Source organism: Gorilla gorilla, chromosome 11 (genome assembly GCF_029281585.2).
Source record: "Gorilla gorilla gorilla isolate KB3781 chromosome 11, NHGRI_mGorGor1-v2.1_pri, whole genome shotgun sequence".
NCBI lineage: Eukaryota > Metazoa > Chordata > Mammalia > Primates > Hominidae > Gorilla > Gorilla gorilla.
The window spans coordinates 21,098,993-21,116,473 of record NC_073235.2 but is presented as its reverse complement, the minus strand read 5'-3'; the positions used below and the strand labels follow the sequence as shown (position 1 = coordinate 21,116,473).

General features: G+C 42.5%; 1 protein-coding gene across 6 annotated transcripts in view; it reads right to left on the bottom strand.

Annotated features, from left to right (window-relative positions):
* The window catches only part of CFAP221 (cilia and flagella associated protein 221), a 115,701-nt gene that overhangs the window by 46,311 nt on the left and 51,909 nt on the right, over positions 1-17,481 (bottom strand). For all 6 annotated transcript variants that reach the window (XM_004031690.4, XM_055380511.2, XM_019022704.4 and 3 more), the window contains 5 exons: positions 9,044-9,203; positions 5,611-5,731; positions 5,416-5,527; positions 5,114-5,222; positions 1,755-1,842 (listed from right to left, as the gene is read on the bottom strand). In XM_004031690.4, coding sequence (XP_004031738.2) covers positions 1,755-1,842; positions 5,114-5,222; positions 5,416-5,527; positions 5,611-5,731; positions 9,044-9,203 — 590 coding nt within the window. The remainder of the gene's footprint in view (positions 1-1,754; positions 1,843-5,113; positions 5,223-5,415; positions 5,528-5,610; positions 5,732-9,043; positions 9,204-17,481) is intronic.

Here is a 17,481-nt window from a genome sequence, read left to right as displayed (position 1 = left end):
GAGTTCCGTGCCACTGGGTCACCTGCCAGGACTCAGCTCTCAGATAAAATCCCCTGGACACACAGAATGGGGTCCCTGAGACGTTTGATCTCCCATATTCCAGGGCGTCTGGGCTGCCTGCTCATCCTCCTTGCCCCAGGAGCCATGCTAAGGATGGGACTGCTCCTTGGCTGTCACTGCCCGCAGCCACAGCCTCAATGCCCACAGTGACTGATCTGGGCATGTCTGTGCCAACTTCACCTTTTAAAAGGTTAGAAAACAGCATTCCACTGTTGGGTTGACAGACAATACTTGATGTTTTGTTTTTAAGAAAGCATGCAAAGAATCTGAACACGTGGAACTAAATTTAAATGCATATCTAATATGTGCTTTTCCTAAATGCAAAGATTTAGCAATGTAATGATTTTATATTCTTTTGTCTTATGAAAAATGAAGAAAAATAAGACAAATTTATTTAAATATCTAGTTGGACTCCAAATCTAGAAAGAAAAGTACATTCTCTATGAGAAACATATTCATATCTGACAAGAAATGTTTTTCCCCAATCCCTCCCATCCACTGCTGCCAAGTCAGTCTACTTGAACCTCACATTCCCCAGCTCAAAAATCTGTGTTATGGGTTGAATTGTGTCCCTTCGAAATTCCTGTATTGAAGCCTTAACCCCTAGAACTCAGCATGTGATGGTATTTAGAAATGGAGTCTTTAAAGAAGTGACCAAGTTAAAATGAGGCTGTGAGAGTCGGTCTTAATCCAATATGACTGGTGTCCTTATATCAGAGGAGATTAGGACACAGACACAGAGGAAGACCACATGAAGATATGAGGAGAAGGTGGCCACCGATAAGCCAAGGAGAGAGGTCTGGAATGGATCCTTCACTCATGGCTCTCAGAAGGAATCAACCATGCTGAGAACTTGATTTTGGACTTCCAGCCTCCAGAACTATGAGAAAATAAATTTCTGCTGTTTTAAGCCACCCAGCCTGTGGTACTTTGTTATGGCAGTCTGAGCCAATTAATATAATATGTGATCATTCTGCAAGTCCTACCAATTAAATTCAGACACAGAGCCCCAGCAGACTCCTGTCTCCTCTGGCCCATGTGTATCCTGTGTTTTAGCCACTGTGGACTTGTCCTCAGTGTTCTCTGCACCTGTGTGTAGGTAACAACCATCTTCAAAGCATGGTGAGGCCATGGGTGCTGCACAGTCCCACAGTTCCCATCCCTGAACCTACAGGGGCTATCTTGGCACCCCAGGTGTGGTCCCACTCCCCTCAGCCCACTTTCCCTTTTTCTGCTCAGCCCCTTTGGGGGTCTCTGACTTGGGACTATCATTTGCATCTGTCTCTGATGTGGGTCCTGGTTACCAACTTTGGGTCTCTTTTGTCTTCATGCTCTGCAGATCATGGGACAGGGGACCCCAACTCAAAATTCCAGCTCGAATTTGAGCCATTCCCTCCATGTGAATGCCTTTGTCCTCTTTGCTACTTTTCAAAAAATTATACAATGTCTTCCAGGAAGCATTCCAATCAGATGAATTCTCTCTCCTCTCTGGCTTCTGAATCCCCACAAAACTTAGTATAGGTCTCTGGTGACATTTATAGCCAGTCTTGATTTATGGTTGACAATTTACTTGTCATCAGCCTTTCCCACTCCCAACTTAACTGTGGGTTTTCCTCCACCTGGCATCTTGCATATAGTAGGAATTTAAAAACATCTAGCGAAACAAATGATAGCAAATCAGCAGTAACTCTGACCTTATATTTGGCACATGCTTTTTGCCACTCTTCAGTAAGCTCTTTTTTAAGTTTAAAAGACATAGGATCTTTACCAAGGTGCACCTGCCTGGGGAGAAAAAAAAAAACTGTGTCCAGAACCCATCAGAATACCAGAGTCAACTTTAGGATGGAATATTTCACTATATTCCAAAACTGAAAAGGAACCCTGAGATGCTGGAGGAGACACACGGGATAGAGAAGTTATAGAGGCTTCAGCAACAAAACTAAGATAATAATGTGTTCTACAAAGTTAAGCTTATCTTAAATATTTATGAATACCAACATCTGGATGCTCAACCTTCTAAATCATTAGGGAAATACAAATCAAAGCCACAACAATACACCCCTTTACACCCACTGGGACGGCTATGATGATGATGATGATAATGGAAAATAACAGGTATTGCTGAGCAAGTGGAGAAACCCTCATATGTTGCTAGTGGGAATGTAAAACGGTTTGGCCACCATGGAAAACAGTTTGGTGGCACCACAAAAAGTTAAACATAGAGTTACCATATGACCCAGCAGTTCCACTCCTAGGTATGTACCTAAGAGAACTGAAAAGATATGGTCACATAAAAAAGTGCATATAAATGTTCATAGCAGCATTATTCATAACAGTCAAAAAGTGGAAACTACTGAAATGTCCAGTAACTGATGAATGAACAAGCAAAATGTTGCATATCCATTCAATGAGATTATTCAGCCATAAAAAGGAATGCAGTACTAACACATGTTATGATGTGGATGAATCTTAAAAACATGTTAAGTGGAAGAAGCCAGTCACAAAAGACTATGTATTCTGTGATTCCCTTTATATGAAATGTCCAGAGTGGGCAAATCCATAGAGACTGAAAGTAGATTGTGGTTGCCAGGGGCTCCAGGGAGTGGGGAGTGGGGAGTGACTGATAATGGGTATGAGGTTTCTTTTTCTAGTGATGCCTATGTTCTGGAATTGGGTAGTGGTGATGGTCATGCAACATTGTGGATTTACTAAAAACCTCTGCACAATATACTTTAAACTGGTTAAAATGATGAATTTTATCACAATTTAAAGAAACTAATATGCAATGTATTCATCACGAAACCCAGCACATATCTTAAATAAATAATACTTATGATTTTTAAAGTGGAGGTGGAAGGATGTTCTAGAGAACTGTTTTAGGTTAGAGGAGACTAAAGGGACATGAAAGCTAAATACAAATGGTATGATCTTTGACTGGACCCCGGATACCTCTCTTCAAAAACAAAACAAAAACAAACCAGGTATGGGCTGGGTATGGTGACTCACACTTGTAATCCCAGCACTTTGGAGGCCAGGGCTGGGTATGGTGACTCACACTTGTAATCCCAGCACTTTGGAGGCCAGGGCTAGTGGATTGCTTGAGGTCAGGAGTTCGAGACCAGCCTGGGCAACGTGGCAAAACCCTGTCTCTATTTTATTTATATAAAATTTAAAATAAATACTTTAAAAAAGACTAGGTATACAGTACATTTTGGGACAACTGGCTAAATTTGCCCATAAGACTGATTATTAGATAATATTATTCTATCAGTGTGAAATCTCTTGGAAGTGATTATAATAATGTTGGAGAATGTCTTTGTTCTTAGGAGCTACATACTGAAGTATTTTGGGGTGAAGCTCCCTGATACTTGCAATTTATCTGTAAATGGCTCAGGGGAAAAAGGTGCATGCAGGTGTGTGTGTGCATGCGTGTGGAGTGAGGGGAAGTGTATGTGTCATAATGTCAACAATTAGTGAACCAAGGTCAAGTGTATGTCAGTTTAAGATCTTTCAACATAAAAAGTTGGGAAAAATATTAAAGGAACAACACAGCATTCAGAATGGGATTTGGGATGTGACTTCAAGTCTGATACAGAGATGCACAGAAAGAACAAAAACACCAGTACTGACAGTGGTCACTGGTCACTGCTGACTGGGGGCATCACCGTGATTTTTTTTTCCTTCTCTATATGTAAAAAAACATGTTTTCAGGTTTCCTACAATGATGACCTACCTGTTTTTCATAATAGGGAAAAGGTGTTTATAAACATAAAATTTTCAGTTCCTTGGAGTACTTCCCGTTAACTGAGGCGGGACCATAACTATAGACTTAAGCTGAGGCAGAAGAGATTTCTGATGGAAACAAGGGCCATTCCCCAGAGACAGGGGAGCAGCCCGGTGGGCACCTTCAGAGGGCTTCAGGTGAGGGCGTGTTCTCATGTGTCGGGAAGGGTGGAGGATGGGTCATGGAGTAGGCAGCCTCTCAATGACACTCTCCAAGAGTCTCTTTTTCAGCCCAGTTTACTTTAGCTCAGGCATGGTGGCTGATACCTGTAATCTCAGCACTTTGGGAGGTCAAGCAGGAGAATACTTGAGCCCAGGGGTTTGGGTCCTACCTGGGCAACATAGTGAGACCCTATCTCTAAAAAAAAAAAAAAATTTGCTGGGCATGGTGGCATGCACCTGTGCTCCCAGCTACTTGGGAGGCTGAAGAGGGAGGATCACTTTAGGCTGGGAGGCTGGGGGTGCAGCAGGCCATGATGTGACACTGAAATATGCAACATTGAAATATGCAAATGTTGCATAACCATAACCTTGGATATGCAACATTTGGCTTGTTCATTTATCAGTTACTGGACATTTCAGTAGTTTCCACTTTTTGACTATTATGAATAATGCTGCTATGAACATTTATATGCACTTTTTTATGTGACCATATCTTTTTTATGTGACCACTCCAGCTGGGGTGACAGAGTGACACCCTTTCTCAAAAAAAAGAGTTTACTTTTCAGCTAAATCTGTACACATGCATATGCTTGGTCTGATCTGGTAAAAAAAAAAATTGTGAAAAAGTTTCTAATTTGGGCACAGAAGCACAAGAATTCTCACATCTCAGTTTTAAAACCTCCATTAGGAGCCCCCCAGAGCCTCACCCCACTGGGCTACCCAGAAGGCCTCTGGGGCACACAGCCCAAGGCACAGGGGCTCCTGGTGAGGTGGAGGATGATAGGGGTGAGATTTGGGGTGCCCAAGGCACCCAGATCTGTCCTGGGGTGAGGGGGTGCCAGCAGCAGTGGCCAGCAGGAGCAGGGAGCATCTCCCACAATTCACTCTGGTCCTGCCACTGGTCACACTTAGGAAACAGCGTGGTTTGGTCACATATATTTATTCCTAATAGAAACTTCCTACTGAAGGACCACTGGCAGCGAAACAATCATTAAATTCTCCAAAGTACCGAAAAGGTTATTACATTTTACTGTCTCTCATTTATAAAAGATCATCACCTAAAAATAACTGTACTGTCACTTGATACAAATAATTGCTCAATATTTACCACTTAAGATGATTTTCCATCTCTTCGTGAATGTCCTGTCTGACTTTCTGTTCAAAGAGTGCCTCCTTCATCTGTCTCGTTTTTGAAATTTCAGTGCCCTGGTCCAAAACTGAAGGCAGGAGCAGACAATGTTTATACCAGTAATCAGATTAAAATCATAGGCAGAGAGAAAAACACATTTCTAATGGCGAGGCATAACAGCAATCTAAATGAATTTTGTTGTTCATAGGTAATCAGTGTGACCAGCAATAACTCTTTCATATTCTGCTCAGGGGCTGCTTTATGGCCAATCAACTGGTTACCTTCTCTTAATTCTTTAATCTTCAATTTTCCTGGTTCTTGGTTTAAAACAGTTGCCACAGCAAATGGATTCGATAAATCTACTGGAAATCTGAGGTTCTGGTACTCAATTTCCTAAGAGGCCAAATCAATAGGGAAATCAGTTAGTCTGCCCCTCTGTCACCCTTTCATCGCACCGAGGACAAGGCCCACCGTACCTTCACCTTCTGAGGCTTCGGCTTCGCTGGCGGTCGGTGAAAATTTATATGCATCATTGCTTTTTCTGGAGGAACGTTTACTTTCTTAGAAAGGGTATTCAGCCTTTCAAACTCTTCTAATCTATAGGTTAAAACAAGTGTTAAATTAGTAAATAAGCCATTAACTCAAGGTTCCTAATGTTTTATGTTCCTTCTGATAACACCACAACTTGAAGTCCCTTATTATACCTAAACTGAAAATAAATGTGTGCCCCAACAGTGGTCTACTGAAATATATGTGACGTCAGTGCATTAGAGTACAATCAGCGATATCAAAATTGCCCACCAATGGTTTTTTTTTGCCTTACATTCTTTTTTTTTTTTTTTTTTTTTTTGAGATGGAGTCTCACTCTGTTGCCAGGCTGGAGTGCAGTAGCATGATCATGACTCACTGCAACCTCTGCCTCCCGGGTTCAAGTGATTCTCCTGCCTCAGCCTCCCGCATACCTGGGACTACATGCGTGCACCACCACACCCAGCTAATTTTTGTATTTTTAGTAGAGACGGGGTTTCACCATGTTGGCCAGGATGGTCTCGATCTCTTGACCTTGTGATCCACCGGCCTCTGCCTCCCAAAGTGCTGGGATTACATTGCCTTACATTCTTAAAGAACATACTGACTGAAAACATGACATGCTGAAAAATGCTCTCAAGGTCTAGCATAATCAATTTCTAGCCTGTTGGTTTTCAATAGCTAGATTTATTACATTAAAAAAAATCTTACCTTGATTTATCTTCCTAGTAAAAGAATGATTATGCCAATTGTTTGTAGCAAGATGTTTCAAAAAGAGACTCAGACTAACGTTTGGGATCTTTTCTGTAATTAGAAACTGACTTTGGACATGGTAGTTAGAGATAGTGCAGCTAACAGCCCGCAGAAGCTATTCAGGTTATCTGTTATGAGATGCAGTAGAACTGTGTTCTATTCAGAAATGCTACCTTTGAAGCATTTCTTTTTTCTTTTTTTAGAAATTATTTTTATCTAAATAGTTATATTTTTCTGCAACACAAGGCAAAGTTACGATTTTGAAAATAACCATTTTAAAATTTATTTGTTCAGTACCAATTTGGCATAATAGCTTAGGGGAAGCATTTCTTTAAGCAACGATGTGTGGACAATTGTTTTATAGGATAAACACTTGTTTTCCATGACAGTACAAAAATAAGATAAAAATAGGTGAACATTCACTCACTCTGACAGTTAATATGTATTTGCTGACCACCCACTGAACAGGCCTGGTTGCACTGTATGGAACTTATGTTAGCAACCTCAAATTTAACGTCTCTCATGTAAGAGCATCCTTACAACCCAGGGCATGGGAGAACCTGTCCCTTGGTGAGACTCACACCCACCGACATGCTCTGATGTGCAGGTTGAGGTGTTTAGCCAGGTAGCAAACTGAGGTTCAGCATCCCTGTCTCAGTGGAGCCTTGACACCACCTCTGCTGTTAAATATTGGGGAGCAACTAAACCTGGGGGCGTTAAAAAGCAGCCTCCTAAACAATATCCTCAATGTTGATGACGGAAATGAAGAGGTCTAGGAAAATGATAAATCAGTTACATGTGGAATTTGGCAGTGCCAAATTTAGACATGAGTCAGTCTATCACACACCCTATAATGAAATGAAGAAAGCAATCTATGAAAATTTCAGAGAGCACTACAGCCAGTATTTTTTCCTGTTCAGAAACTACAGCTAGTTTTTTTCCCTTCATGATAGAATTTATATGTTATAATATTATTTGCAGTTCGGAGAGACATGCAGATCTTAAGACATAGTCCTTGACAATGTCAAGAGTATATCAGATAAGATACTAACATAATAATTTGGAAATAGCGTACACCTGCATTTGTATGGTGCTTCTGTCATCCAATGCTGTCGTGCATGTAAAAACACAGCCATGGAAGGATATACAAATAAAAATCGCACTCACGTTATGTCTTTAAGAAAGTCATTTGAGTATTGTAGCACCTGATGTGAAGTGGCAAACACCATTTTGCTCACCTGCTTATTTGCCACCATAAAAATCAGCAGTTTTAAAATTTGTGTTCAGTTCTACTTGTTTGTTGCCCGAGTGATTTCAACGATGCTTATTTGCAGGATTTGGGTTCAGCAGGCCACACTAATATCCTACAGTTGACTTAGGCTGCTTTGAATTTTTAGGAAGAAAAATCATGATGTAAATATCTAAGATATCATGCAGTGAGTTCATATTTTGATATAAGGTTGCTACTCCACTTGTAATATGCTTAATGATGTCAATATGTGATGTGTATCCAGGCGCAAAGAAGAGGAAAACCCAGATATTTCCCCATCATTTTCAAAATAATTGTCAGAATCTTCTAAGATTGGTATTTATACTGTGACAACTTTTTTGTTTGTTTGTTTGTTTGAGATGATGTCTCGCTCTGGCACCCAGGCTGGAGTGCAGTGGCGTGATCTCGGCTCACTGCAACCTCTGCCTCCCAGGTTCAAGCGATTCTCCTGCTTCAGCCTCCCAAGTAGCTGGGATTACAGACACGCCGCCACGCCCAGGTAATTTTTGTATTTTTAGTAGAGACAGGGTTTCACCATGTTGGCCAGGCTGGTCTTGAAAGCCTGACCTCAGGTGATCCACCCGCCTCAGCCTCCCAAAGTGCTGGGATTACAGGTGCGAGTCACCATACCCAGCAACTTTTAACGTTTATATAAAAATCTTGGGTATAAGAAAAAAATCATGACGTTAACCAGAGGTACTGACATGTAAAAGTACAAGCTCATATTCAAATGGAAATGGAAGTTCAGAAAGGATTTGTTATGAAGCACAACTTAATCCCATTTCACATCTTTACTCTGACTTGAAGTCTGATGGTGCTTTGAAAAACCTCCTGTGTTTTTCCAACATTTCTGTTTTTCAGACATTTCTGTCACTGCCTCATGTGAAATCACTTGTTATATGACTTATTTTGGTCTCTTGAGGTTGTGGGCCATTTCCCACTGAGCTTTGCAATGGGCACTGCAAACAGCAGGGACTCAATTAATTAAAATGCTATATGGAAACCTTAAAAACAGTTATGTTGTTCTGGCCCTATTGTTTAAATTTTTGACTAGGCAATAAGACACGCATATGGTAAAAAAAATTCCAACAGTGCACCAGTAGTGATCAGTGAAAAAACATGTCCTTCAAAAATCCCTTTTTCTTGTTTCTTCCCTTCTTGTCAGAAGCAACTCCTGCTACTAGCATAGATATGTTCTATATTTCTGTTATGTTTTAAAGTATATCTTATGTTGGCTCATCATTTTAAATAAGTTTTTGATGACATTCTTTTACAAGAAAGACAGAATGGAAGAAAGGAAGACTTGGATTTTCAAAAAAGGGTTAAAAATAAACAAAAACACTGCAAAGACGCCATACGGTAAGGCCATGTTGGGATAGCATGTTCCGGTGAAGACACATTCGTATGGTTGAGAGTTGAACTGCGAAATCCATAACTGCATTTTTATTTGTGCAGTCCCATACTGAAAGGGTGTAAACTTAATAGTCACAGTCATCTTCCCATTAGCTGGAATTATTCCTGAGAGGAAAGAAATGAGAAAATGTGATACCCTCTCTTCTTGCCAAGTCCAGTCACAGGCTGACACACACACAAATATGGCTGACCCTCTGACAACGTGGAGATTAGGGGCACTGACTCCCCACACAGTTGAAAATCCACACATAACTTTTGGCTTCCCAAAAACTTAACTAATAGCCTACAGTTGACCAGAAACCTTAAAGATAACATAAACAGTCAATTAACACATATTGTATATGTTATATGTATTATTTACTATAAACCAGATAAAAGAAAATGTCATTATGGAAATGATAAGGAAGAGAAAATATATTTGTTATTCATTAAGTGGAAGTGGATCATCACAAAGGTCTTCATTCTCTTTGTCTTCGTGTTGAACAGGCTGAGGAGCAGGAAGAGGAGGGATTGATCTTGCTGTCTCAAGGGTGGTAGAGGCAGAAGAGGTGGAAGAGGTGGAGGAAGAGGCAGGCACACTCAGTTTAACTTTTACTGAAAAAAATCTGAATATAAGTGGGCCCATGCAATTCAAATTCATGCTGTTCAAGGGTCAACTGTACATTCTTCCCATGCTAAGCACAAGCACAGTCTTTCTATTATCCTTATGCAGCTTTTTCATTAAATACATGTGAATCAACTTCTGCATGTTTACATTGATCTTATTTATTAATTACTATATTAATCCTTTACAATAATTATTTGATTGTGTCACTTCTACAAATATATACACATCAATCTGCATTAGCGATTCAGACATGAATTCCCAGAACTATCATCTGTAAGCAAACTACCAGATGTCAATATTAATGCTGTAAGCAACAGGAAAAGCTAGCAACGCACATACAAGTTTGTGTTCAAATAATTCAGTTCTTTGTTTGTATAATTTGATTCTTTCTTTTCAAATCTTTAGGATGGACTGTTATTCTCCCCAGAGTCAAATATCACACCGTGCCTAATTCCTCTTTTGTATCTCTGGTGCCAACAGGGCTTGGAACATAGTAAGTGCTAACAAATGTGGAGAGAAAAAGAGAAGAAAGGGAGGATCAATGTTATTTATTTATTTACTTATTGCTGTCCCCAACTAGAATGTAAACCGGAGGATGAATGTTCTGACTTCCACTGAAGGCTCTTAGGTTTGCTTTCTAGATAAGACCGTCTGCCCTTGTGCATCTGGTCCTCCCACTGTCCCTGCAGAGGCCTCGCACAGTCCCCCCAAACATGCCCTCCTTTGCATCCATCCACTTCCTGAATCTTGTGCTACCCTCCCTTCTCCCTGCGCCCAACCACATGGGCCTTTCCTTCACCCATTCATGTGCTTATTAAGTGCTTACTTAATAAGCACTTAATAAGTGTGCCAGGCACTGTTTTAGGCACTAAAGTTAGAGCAATAAACAAAACAAATCCCAGATCTCACAGTTTACATTCTAGTGGGGGACAGCAAAACATAAATAAATAAACAAATGAACATAAAATACAAAGTCAAGACATGAATACCAACAGGCAGGGGAAGCAAGCGGGTGGAAAGGAAAGGCCCCCCTTGTGAGGAGAGGTGGGAGCAGGAGTATGAGAACGAAAGGGCCTTGGCTCTAATCCCTTTACATTGGCTCCTGCTGGCTCTGCACTGTGCACTGGCTCAGCACTTGCAATTCCCTAGGCCTGAAGAACTCTCTCCAGATTTTCTTTTAGCTTCATCCTACTCCCGGAAATTATTGCATTTACCATCTGCCTTCTCCTAGTTAGAGTGTAAATTTTAGGAAAGCAGGCACCTGCTCATTACGGCATTCCCAGCACAATAAATTCTTGTTGAATGAGTGAATGAACCCAAACTTAAAAGCCTATATCAACCTATATATTACACCAAACTCCCTATGCCTCTCCCTCCACAGGAACCTTCAGTCAGCCCTACTGAACTCGCGTTCCCTTGATGTGTTACCTTTCAAAATTTCCCTGTCTCCCAACTAGGTATCAAGCTCATAAGGCAGACACCAGCCCCATACCTTTTATATCTTCCTGGATCCCCAGCACAGTGCTTTAGAAATAGGTCTTCGTCAATTTCCCGAGAGCAGAAGTCAAACTCTTTCAATGATACCCACTAGTGACCCTAGAATCCACTGCACGGAGGAGGGAATCAGCAAAAGACCTTGGGTCCATCAGCCAACCTAAGACCAGCTGGATAGAAACTGTGACTCTCCATCATGTGTGGGGCTTCAATACTTTGACCACCCAATTGGTCAGAAAATAGCCCCCTTTAACCCATAAATTGACCCGGGGCTCTAAAATAAAAGCATTCTATTGCTTCTGCTCTAGCTCATTAACTTAAAAAAATAAAGACAAGCTCTGGAAGCAAGGATTAATGTTTGCCTTGACCCGGCTGATTTATTTTTAAGTGCTGCCAGCTCAGAGCTAATACATAAAGCACACTGTGAAGGTGTAGTCTAGGCAACCAGAGTACACTGCTTTTTCCATTAACAGGGATGCCAGTTAACACAGGGAGCAGCAGATCGTCAAATGTTAGCAGCTGTAAAAGGCGTGCCAAGGAGTTACAGCTTACTGCTCAGCCAAAACTAACAGTGGCACAAAGGAGAGTATGTTTCATGCTTTTAAAGTGAGAAGGGCACCCCCCACCCCAAATTGCTCTCTTATTCTCCAGGCCAATTTCATCTGGTCAATTTCAGATCACCACCCTTAACATAACCAGGGGTAATGTGGAATCACAGGACATGGAGGGTGGTGAGCAGAGACAGAGAGAAGAGGAAAAAACTCAGAAATCAACGGAAGGCTAAGAACACCCTAGTTTATCAACACGATGGGTATCATAAAGAAAAAGTAACAGCACTGAAAAATAATATAGTGAAATAAATGAAGTCATGAGGAAATACCACTGTGTCTTCACTTGGACTACAATTATATAAAGCATGTGCAAAAGTATGAAAAGTTATTAAAAGGAGACAGAAAAACAAAAGCACATTACTTGTTATGGCAGTGAGGCCCAGGATGGGGAACATTAAAAAAATTTCTTCTTTCCCATGTCCAGACAGTGTTACTACAACATTGTACTAACACTGTAAAATTATCTAATTTTAAAATAATTTTTTCTTCAAAGATCTCAAAAAGTACAGATCACTCTCCCTAAATTGTCATAGAGCCATTCGAGCCACATACTTAAGGTGTTATTGAGGCAGAAAAGAGTCTGGAGACAAGGAACCTAAGGCTGATTCACGCTGACCTCCTAGAACTAAATCAGAAAGAAAACCCCAACTCTCCACACCCAAGCAACAAAAGGACTGGAGGCTACTCCCTTTGTAATACCCCCCACATTTTCTGCGCAGCAGATGGAAAATTGAAAGTATCTCTGATTAATTGCAGAAAACAACCAAAGCATAGGAGTCTAAGTTTGTAACTTCACTTCAGCCTCTGATTGGGGGTCACTCCTTCATTTACATAAGTGTACATCAAGTAACCAATGGGAAACCTCTAGAGGGTATTTAAACCCCAGAAAATTCTATAACAGAGCTCTTGAGGCCCTATGCTCACTGGCTCCCACGCTGTGGAGTACACTTTCGTTTTTCGGTAAATTTCTGCTTTTCTTGGCTCATTCTTTCCTTGCTTTGTGTATTTTGTCCAATTCCTTGTTCAAAATGCCAAGAACCTGGACACCCTCTACTGGTAACATTATAAGTATTGGTTTTAATATTCCAAGATTTAGGGTTCCTCTAGCTTGGTGACTTTGGGTAAACTACTCGATCTCTCAAAGCTAATGTTGGGAAATTAATAGCTATTTAGCTTTAAAATCATCCACATTCTAACGATGCTTTCGATTCACTGGATTACAGAAAGGAGGGCTACCATCCCACTCACAGTGGCAACACTCCCCAGCCTCTGCTGCTGCCCAGGGAGTGTGGGCAAGAGAGAGGCCCCAGGACCACACAGACCCTGACTTAGACCTTGCTTGATTATACATGAATTGTGTAACTCCGCTTGGCTACCTTAGCTGAGGCTCAGTTTTCTCATCTGTAAAATGAGACAAGGCTTAAAGGAGAAAATAATGTACAGGGTCTGGGATAGTGCTTGGTACATAGTGTGTGTCCTATAAGTGTGGCCTTCTCAATCCTTATGCTAAATAAAACAAGAAACAATTTATTGTGTATTAAATTGTCTTTAAAATATCAGAAAGAAGAAATATTTCTTTGAAAAACTTACATTTGACCCGTTTGAGTTCTTACACAGGAAGAGGCAATTGCCTCATGATGCCAAATCACTGCGATGAGTGTCCCAAAGCACTAGGTCTTCCTTTTGCTCCACAAAAGTGCCAAGTGCAGGCGATCTACAGCTCAGAAGACAAGGACTTAGCGGCCTCTGCAAGGTCTATTTTAAAACATAGGCCTGGACACTTATCATGAAGAGGTGAAAGAGAAGCCCTGAGGGCTTTTGGATACCGTTCATGTCTAAATTTCCCGGGAAGAACAAGCCCTGCTCAGCCATAGCAGATGAAGACACGTGTGGTGCACATACTGAGACGCTAACAATCCCTAGTACTTATTTTAATCTTTTATTCCTTTCTCCCTCCCGCAAGCTTTTTTGACTGGAACTAGAAATAAGTGGTAAAATTAAGTCTTTTGGAATCTACTAACTTTCTGTTTCATCCCTGTTCATCAAATATCCAAAATGCAGAGCTCGGCTGCAACACCAGACAACCTGAGGGCTGTGCCTGTACTGATGGGGGGATGTGGAGAAGGAGTCTGAGTGGAGGATGCTGGGGAGGATGCCAGGCCAGGAATTCCTTTTCCATTAAGTATATAAGCTGCTGGCCAGGAGCAATGTGTGCAGCACACAGGCATTGGTGCCTAACATCGCGGAGACAGCACCTGTGGAGGGCAGGGCGACTGGAGGGGCTTCAGAGCCTGCTCTAGGAGCTGCAGGAAGTGCAGCGCACCCCCCAGCCACCCACTGCTGGAGCCCATTCACTCCATCATCTGTCCCTCACCATCTCCAAGGTCACCACCCATCCGAGCCAACCTCAGCTCCTTCCTGAGGGGGAGGCCTGTGCCCACCTTGTGCTACTCCAACCTGCATTCCCCTCAGGAGCCAAAGAGACTTTAAAATACGCATCAGGCCATGTCACCCTCTGCTTCAAACTCTCCAGTAGACTCCCATCCTGCTCAGAACCCAATCCTAATACCCACCCTCCTCGAACCCCTGCCGGACTCTCCAATAGGCCTTGCACACTGCTCCCCTTGCTCGCACACCCTGGCTACAATGGGCTCTCGTCTTTCCCTTGAATGTGACCATTGCCGAGCCATTGCCGAGCCTGTTCCAGCCTTGCAGCCCTGTGTGGGTTGCTTCCTCTGCTTGAAACCCTCTTCCCAAGTCTGGTGCCTTTTTGTTAACTGGGTCTAAGCTGACATGACTTTTCCTCCAAGAAGCTCTTCTCGACCACCAAGTTGAGAGCAGTCACCTGGTCACATCACCATGTCTTATTTTTCTCACCACCGTTTTTACTCCGGACAACGTCTTTTGTTTGCAGGCCTGCCTGTCTCCCCCGACCGGCATCTCTGCTCCAACACAGCAGGGACCAGGTCTGTCTTGCTCTCTGCAGTACCCAATGCCTATACCAGTGTCTGATGCCCAGCAGGCGCTCAGTAGTTACTTATGGAATGAATGGACAGATGAAGTATGTAAGACCACAGGGAGGAGGTGAGCCCGGCAGAAACCAAGCGCAGAACATTTCTGGCAAAAGATAGTGAAGTAAAGCTTCAGCTCAACTACCCTTCTTCAAAATCACAAAACAATAAGGAAAAGAAGGGTAAAAATGGTAAGGAAAAAAAATCTATTAAATAGGGAAGTGGCTATAATCCTAAAGCACAAACAAAAAGCCTGACTGCCAAGTCCTGTAAACTGAGACATGGGAGCATGCCGAGAACCAAGAGGTGCAGATTTCCCCTAAAGTAAGAGTCACAGCCCTGGAAAAGTCTCTAACTACTCTTAGGTTAAAGTGACAAAATGGAGGAGTCTACCTGGGCCTTAAGCAGGGACAGAGATAAAAGAGACCAAACCCCAGCATCACAGACCAGCAGGGGAGGGGGCTGAAGAAGCAGCTAGGCTGCCACACCATGCCCACTGTCTGTGACCCTGGACCCACTTCAGAAGGCACTGAAAGTGACCTGGTAGGGAGGGAGGAGAGTCGTGACCACTGTACAGCAGCACACAGGACAGGTGACTCTCCTGGGAGCCACCAGCTCTTGTGACCACTGAGCAGAGATGGGAGACGTTCTCTTAGAGGGATTGAATACACAGACGGTGGGGCTGGGTTCTCTGCATTGCAACCCCAGCTCTGCTGCTTCCCAACTTTGTGCCCTCATGCAACCTACATAACACTCCATGCCTCAGCTTCCTCATCAGCAAAGTGGACAGAATAATGGAATCTACTTCATAAGAGTTGCTGGGGTATTAAATGAGTTTATGCATCCAGTGTAGTGTCTGGCACATGGTAAGCACGATGTAAGCATTAGCTATTCAAATTATTATCCCTTCTTCCACATTATTCTTTTGCTGCTGGCAGGCTGTATTCAGCATTGAGTAGAGTGCTGAAGAGAACACCACAGGTGCTGTGCATATAAACTGCAAAACTAAAAATTAATACTTTTTGAACGAGGAGAGGAACAGAAAGAAAATCACATAAAGAATACACATGATGACCAGGTGCGGTGGCTCACACCTGTAATCCCAGCACTTTGGGAGGCTGAGGAGGGTGGATCACGAGGTCAGAAGTTCAAGACCAGCCTGAACAATATGGCGAAACCCCATCTCTACTAAATATACAATAACAAAAAAAAAAAATTAGCCAGGCGTGTTGGTGCACACCTGTAGTCTCAGCTACTCAGGGGGCTGAGGCAGGAGGATCGCTTGAACCTGGGAGGCAGAGGTTGCAGTGAGCCAAGATCGTGCCACTGCACTCCAGCCTGGCAACAGAGCGAGACTCTGTTTCAAAAAAAAAAAATACACATGATAAGAGGACAACCTCAGGACACAAGTAGTTCATCAGAGTCTTAAAGAAAACAGACAGTATGGCCTCATCACAGGAACAGTCACCAGAATTCAAGAAAGCAATGTAAGAACACACTCAAAGGAGACGAAAAGAGAACTGGCGGAGCTCAGGAGACACATGGAAAAAGAAAAGGAACTGTATGATATGGTTTGGATGTTTGTCCCCTGCAAATCTCATGTGAAATGTGGTTCCCACTGTTGGAGGTGGGGCCTGGTGGAAGGTGTTGGGTCATGTGGGTGGATGCCTTATGAATGGCTGAGCACCATCTCTTGCTGATGAGTGAGTTCTTGCACTGAGTTCACATGAGAGCTGGTGGGGTTTTTGTTGTTGTTGTTGTTGTTTCGTTTTGTTTTTTTTTGAGATGGAGTCTCGCTCTGTTGCCCAGGCTGGAGTGCAGTGGTGCCATCTCAGCTCACTGCAAGCACCGCCTCCCAGGTTCACGCCATTCTCCTGCCTCAGCCTCCCGGTAGCTGGGACTACAGGCGCCCATCACTACACCTGGCTAATTTTTTGTATTTTTAGTAGAGATAGGGTTTCACTGTGTTAGCCAGGATGGTCTCCATCTCCTGACCTCGTGATCTGCCCTCCTTGGCCTCCCAAAGTGCTGGGATTACAGGCGTAAGCCACCATGCCCGGCCAAGAGACCTGGTGTTTAAAGAACCTGGCACCCCCCTCTCTCACCATCGGATACCGCCTACTCTCCCTTTGCCTTCTGCCATAGTTGGAAGCTTCCTGAGGCCTCACTAGGAGCAGATGCCAGCACCATGCTTCCTGTACATCCTACAGACCCAATTAAACCTCTTTTTTTAAAAATAAATAACCAAGCTTCAGATATTCCTTTATAGCAACACACAGACTAACACAGGCACTGAGGTGGAAACATCAGCAAATGAACAACAATAAACACACACTCATATGTATACACCACACTCATGCAAATACCACATACATGCACACACATACACACACACTGAAAACACAGGTAAGGATGTGGCAGGTAGGAATGAGAAATCCACACAAAATGAAATTATTTTAAAGCAGATAATAGATACTGAAGGCAAAGGAGAACCAACATACACACATAATTGGTATTCCTGAGGAAGAGAACAAAGCAAATAGAACATGAAAACATTCAAGGTTTTACTAGTTGAAACATTTCCCAAAATAACAAAAGTCATTTTTCTCCAGATCAAAAGGACATGCCATTTTCCAGGGGACAAAAATGATGCAGAACAA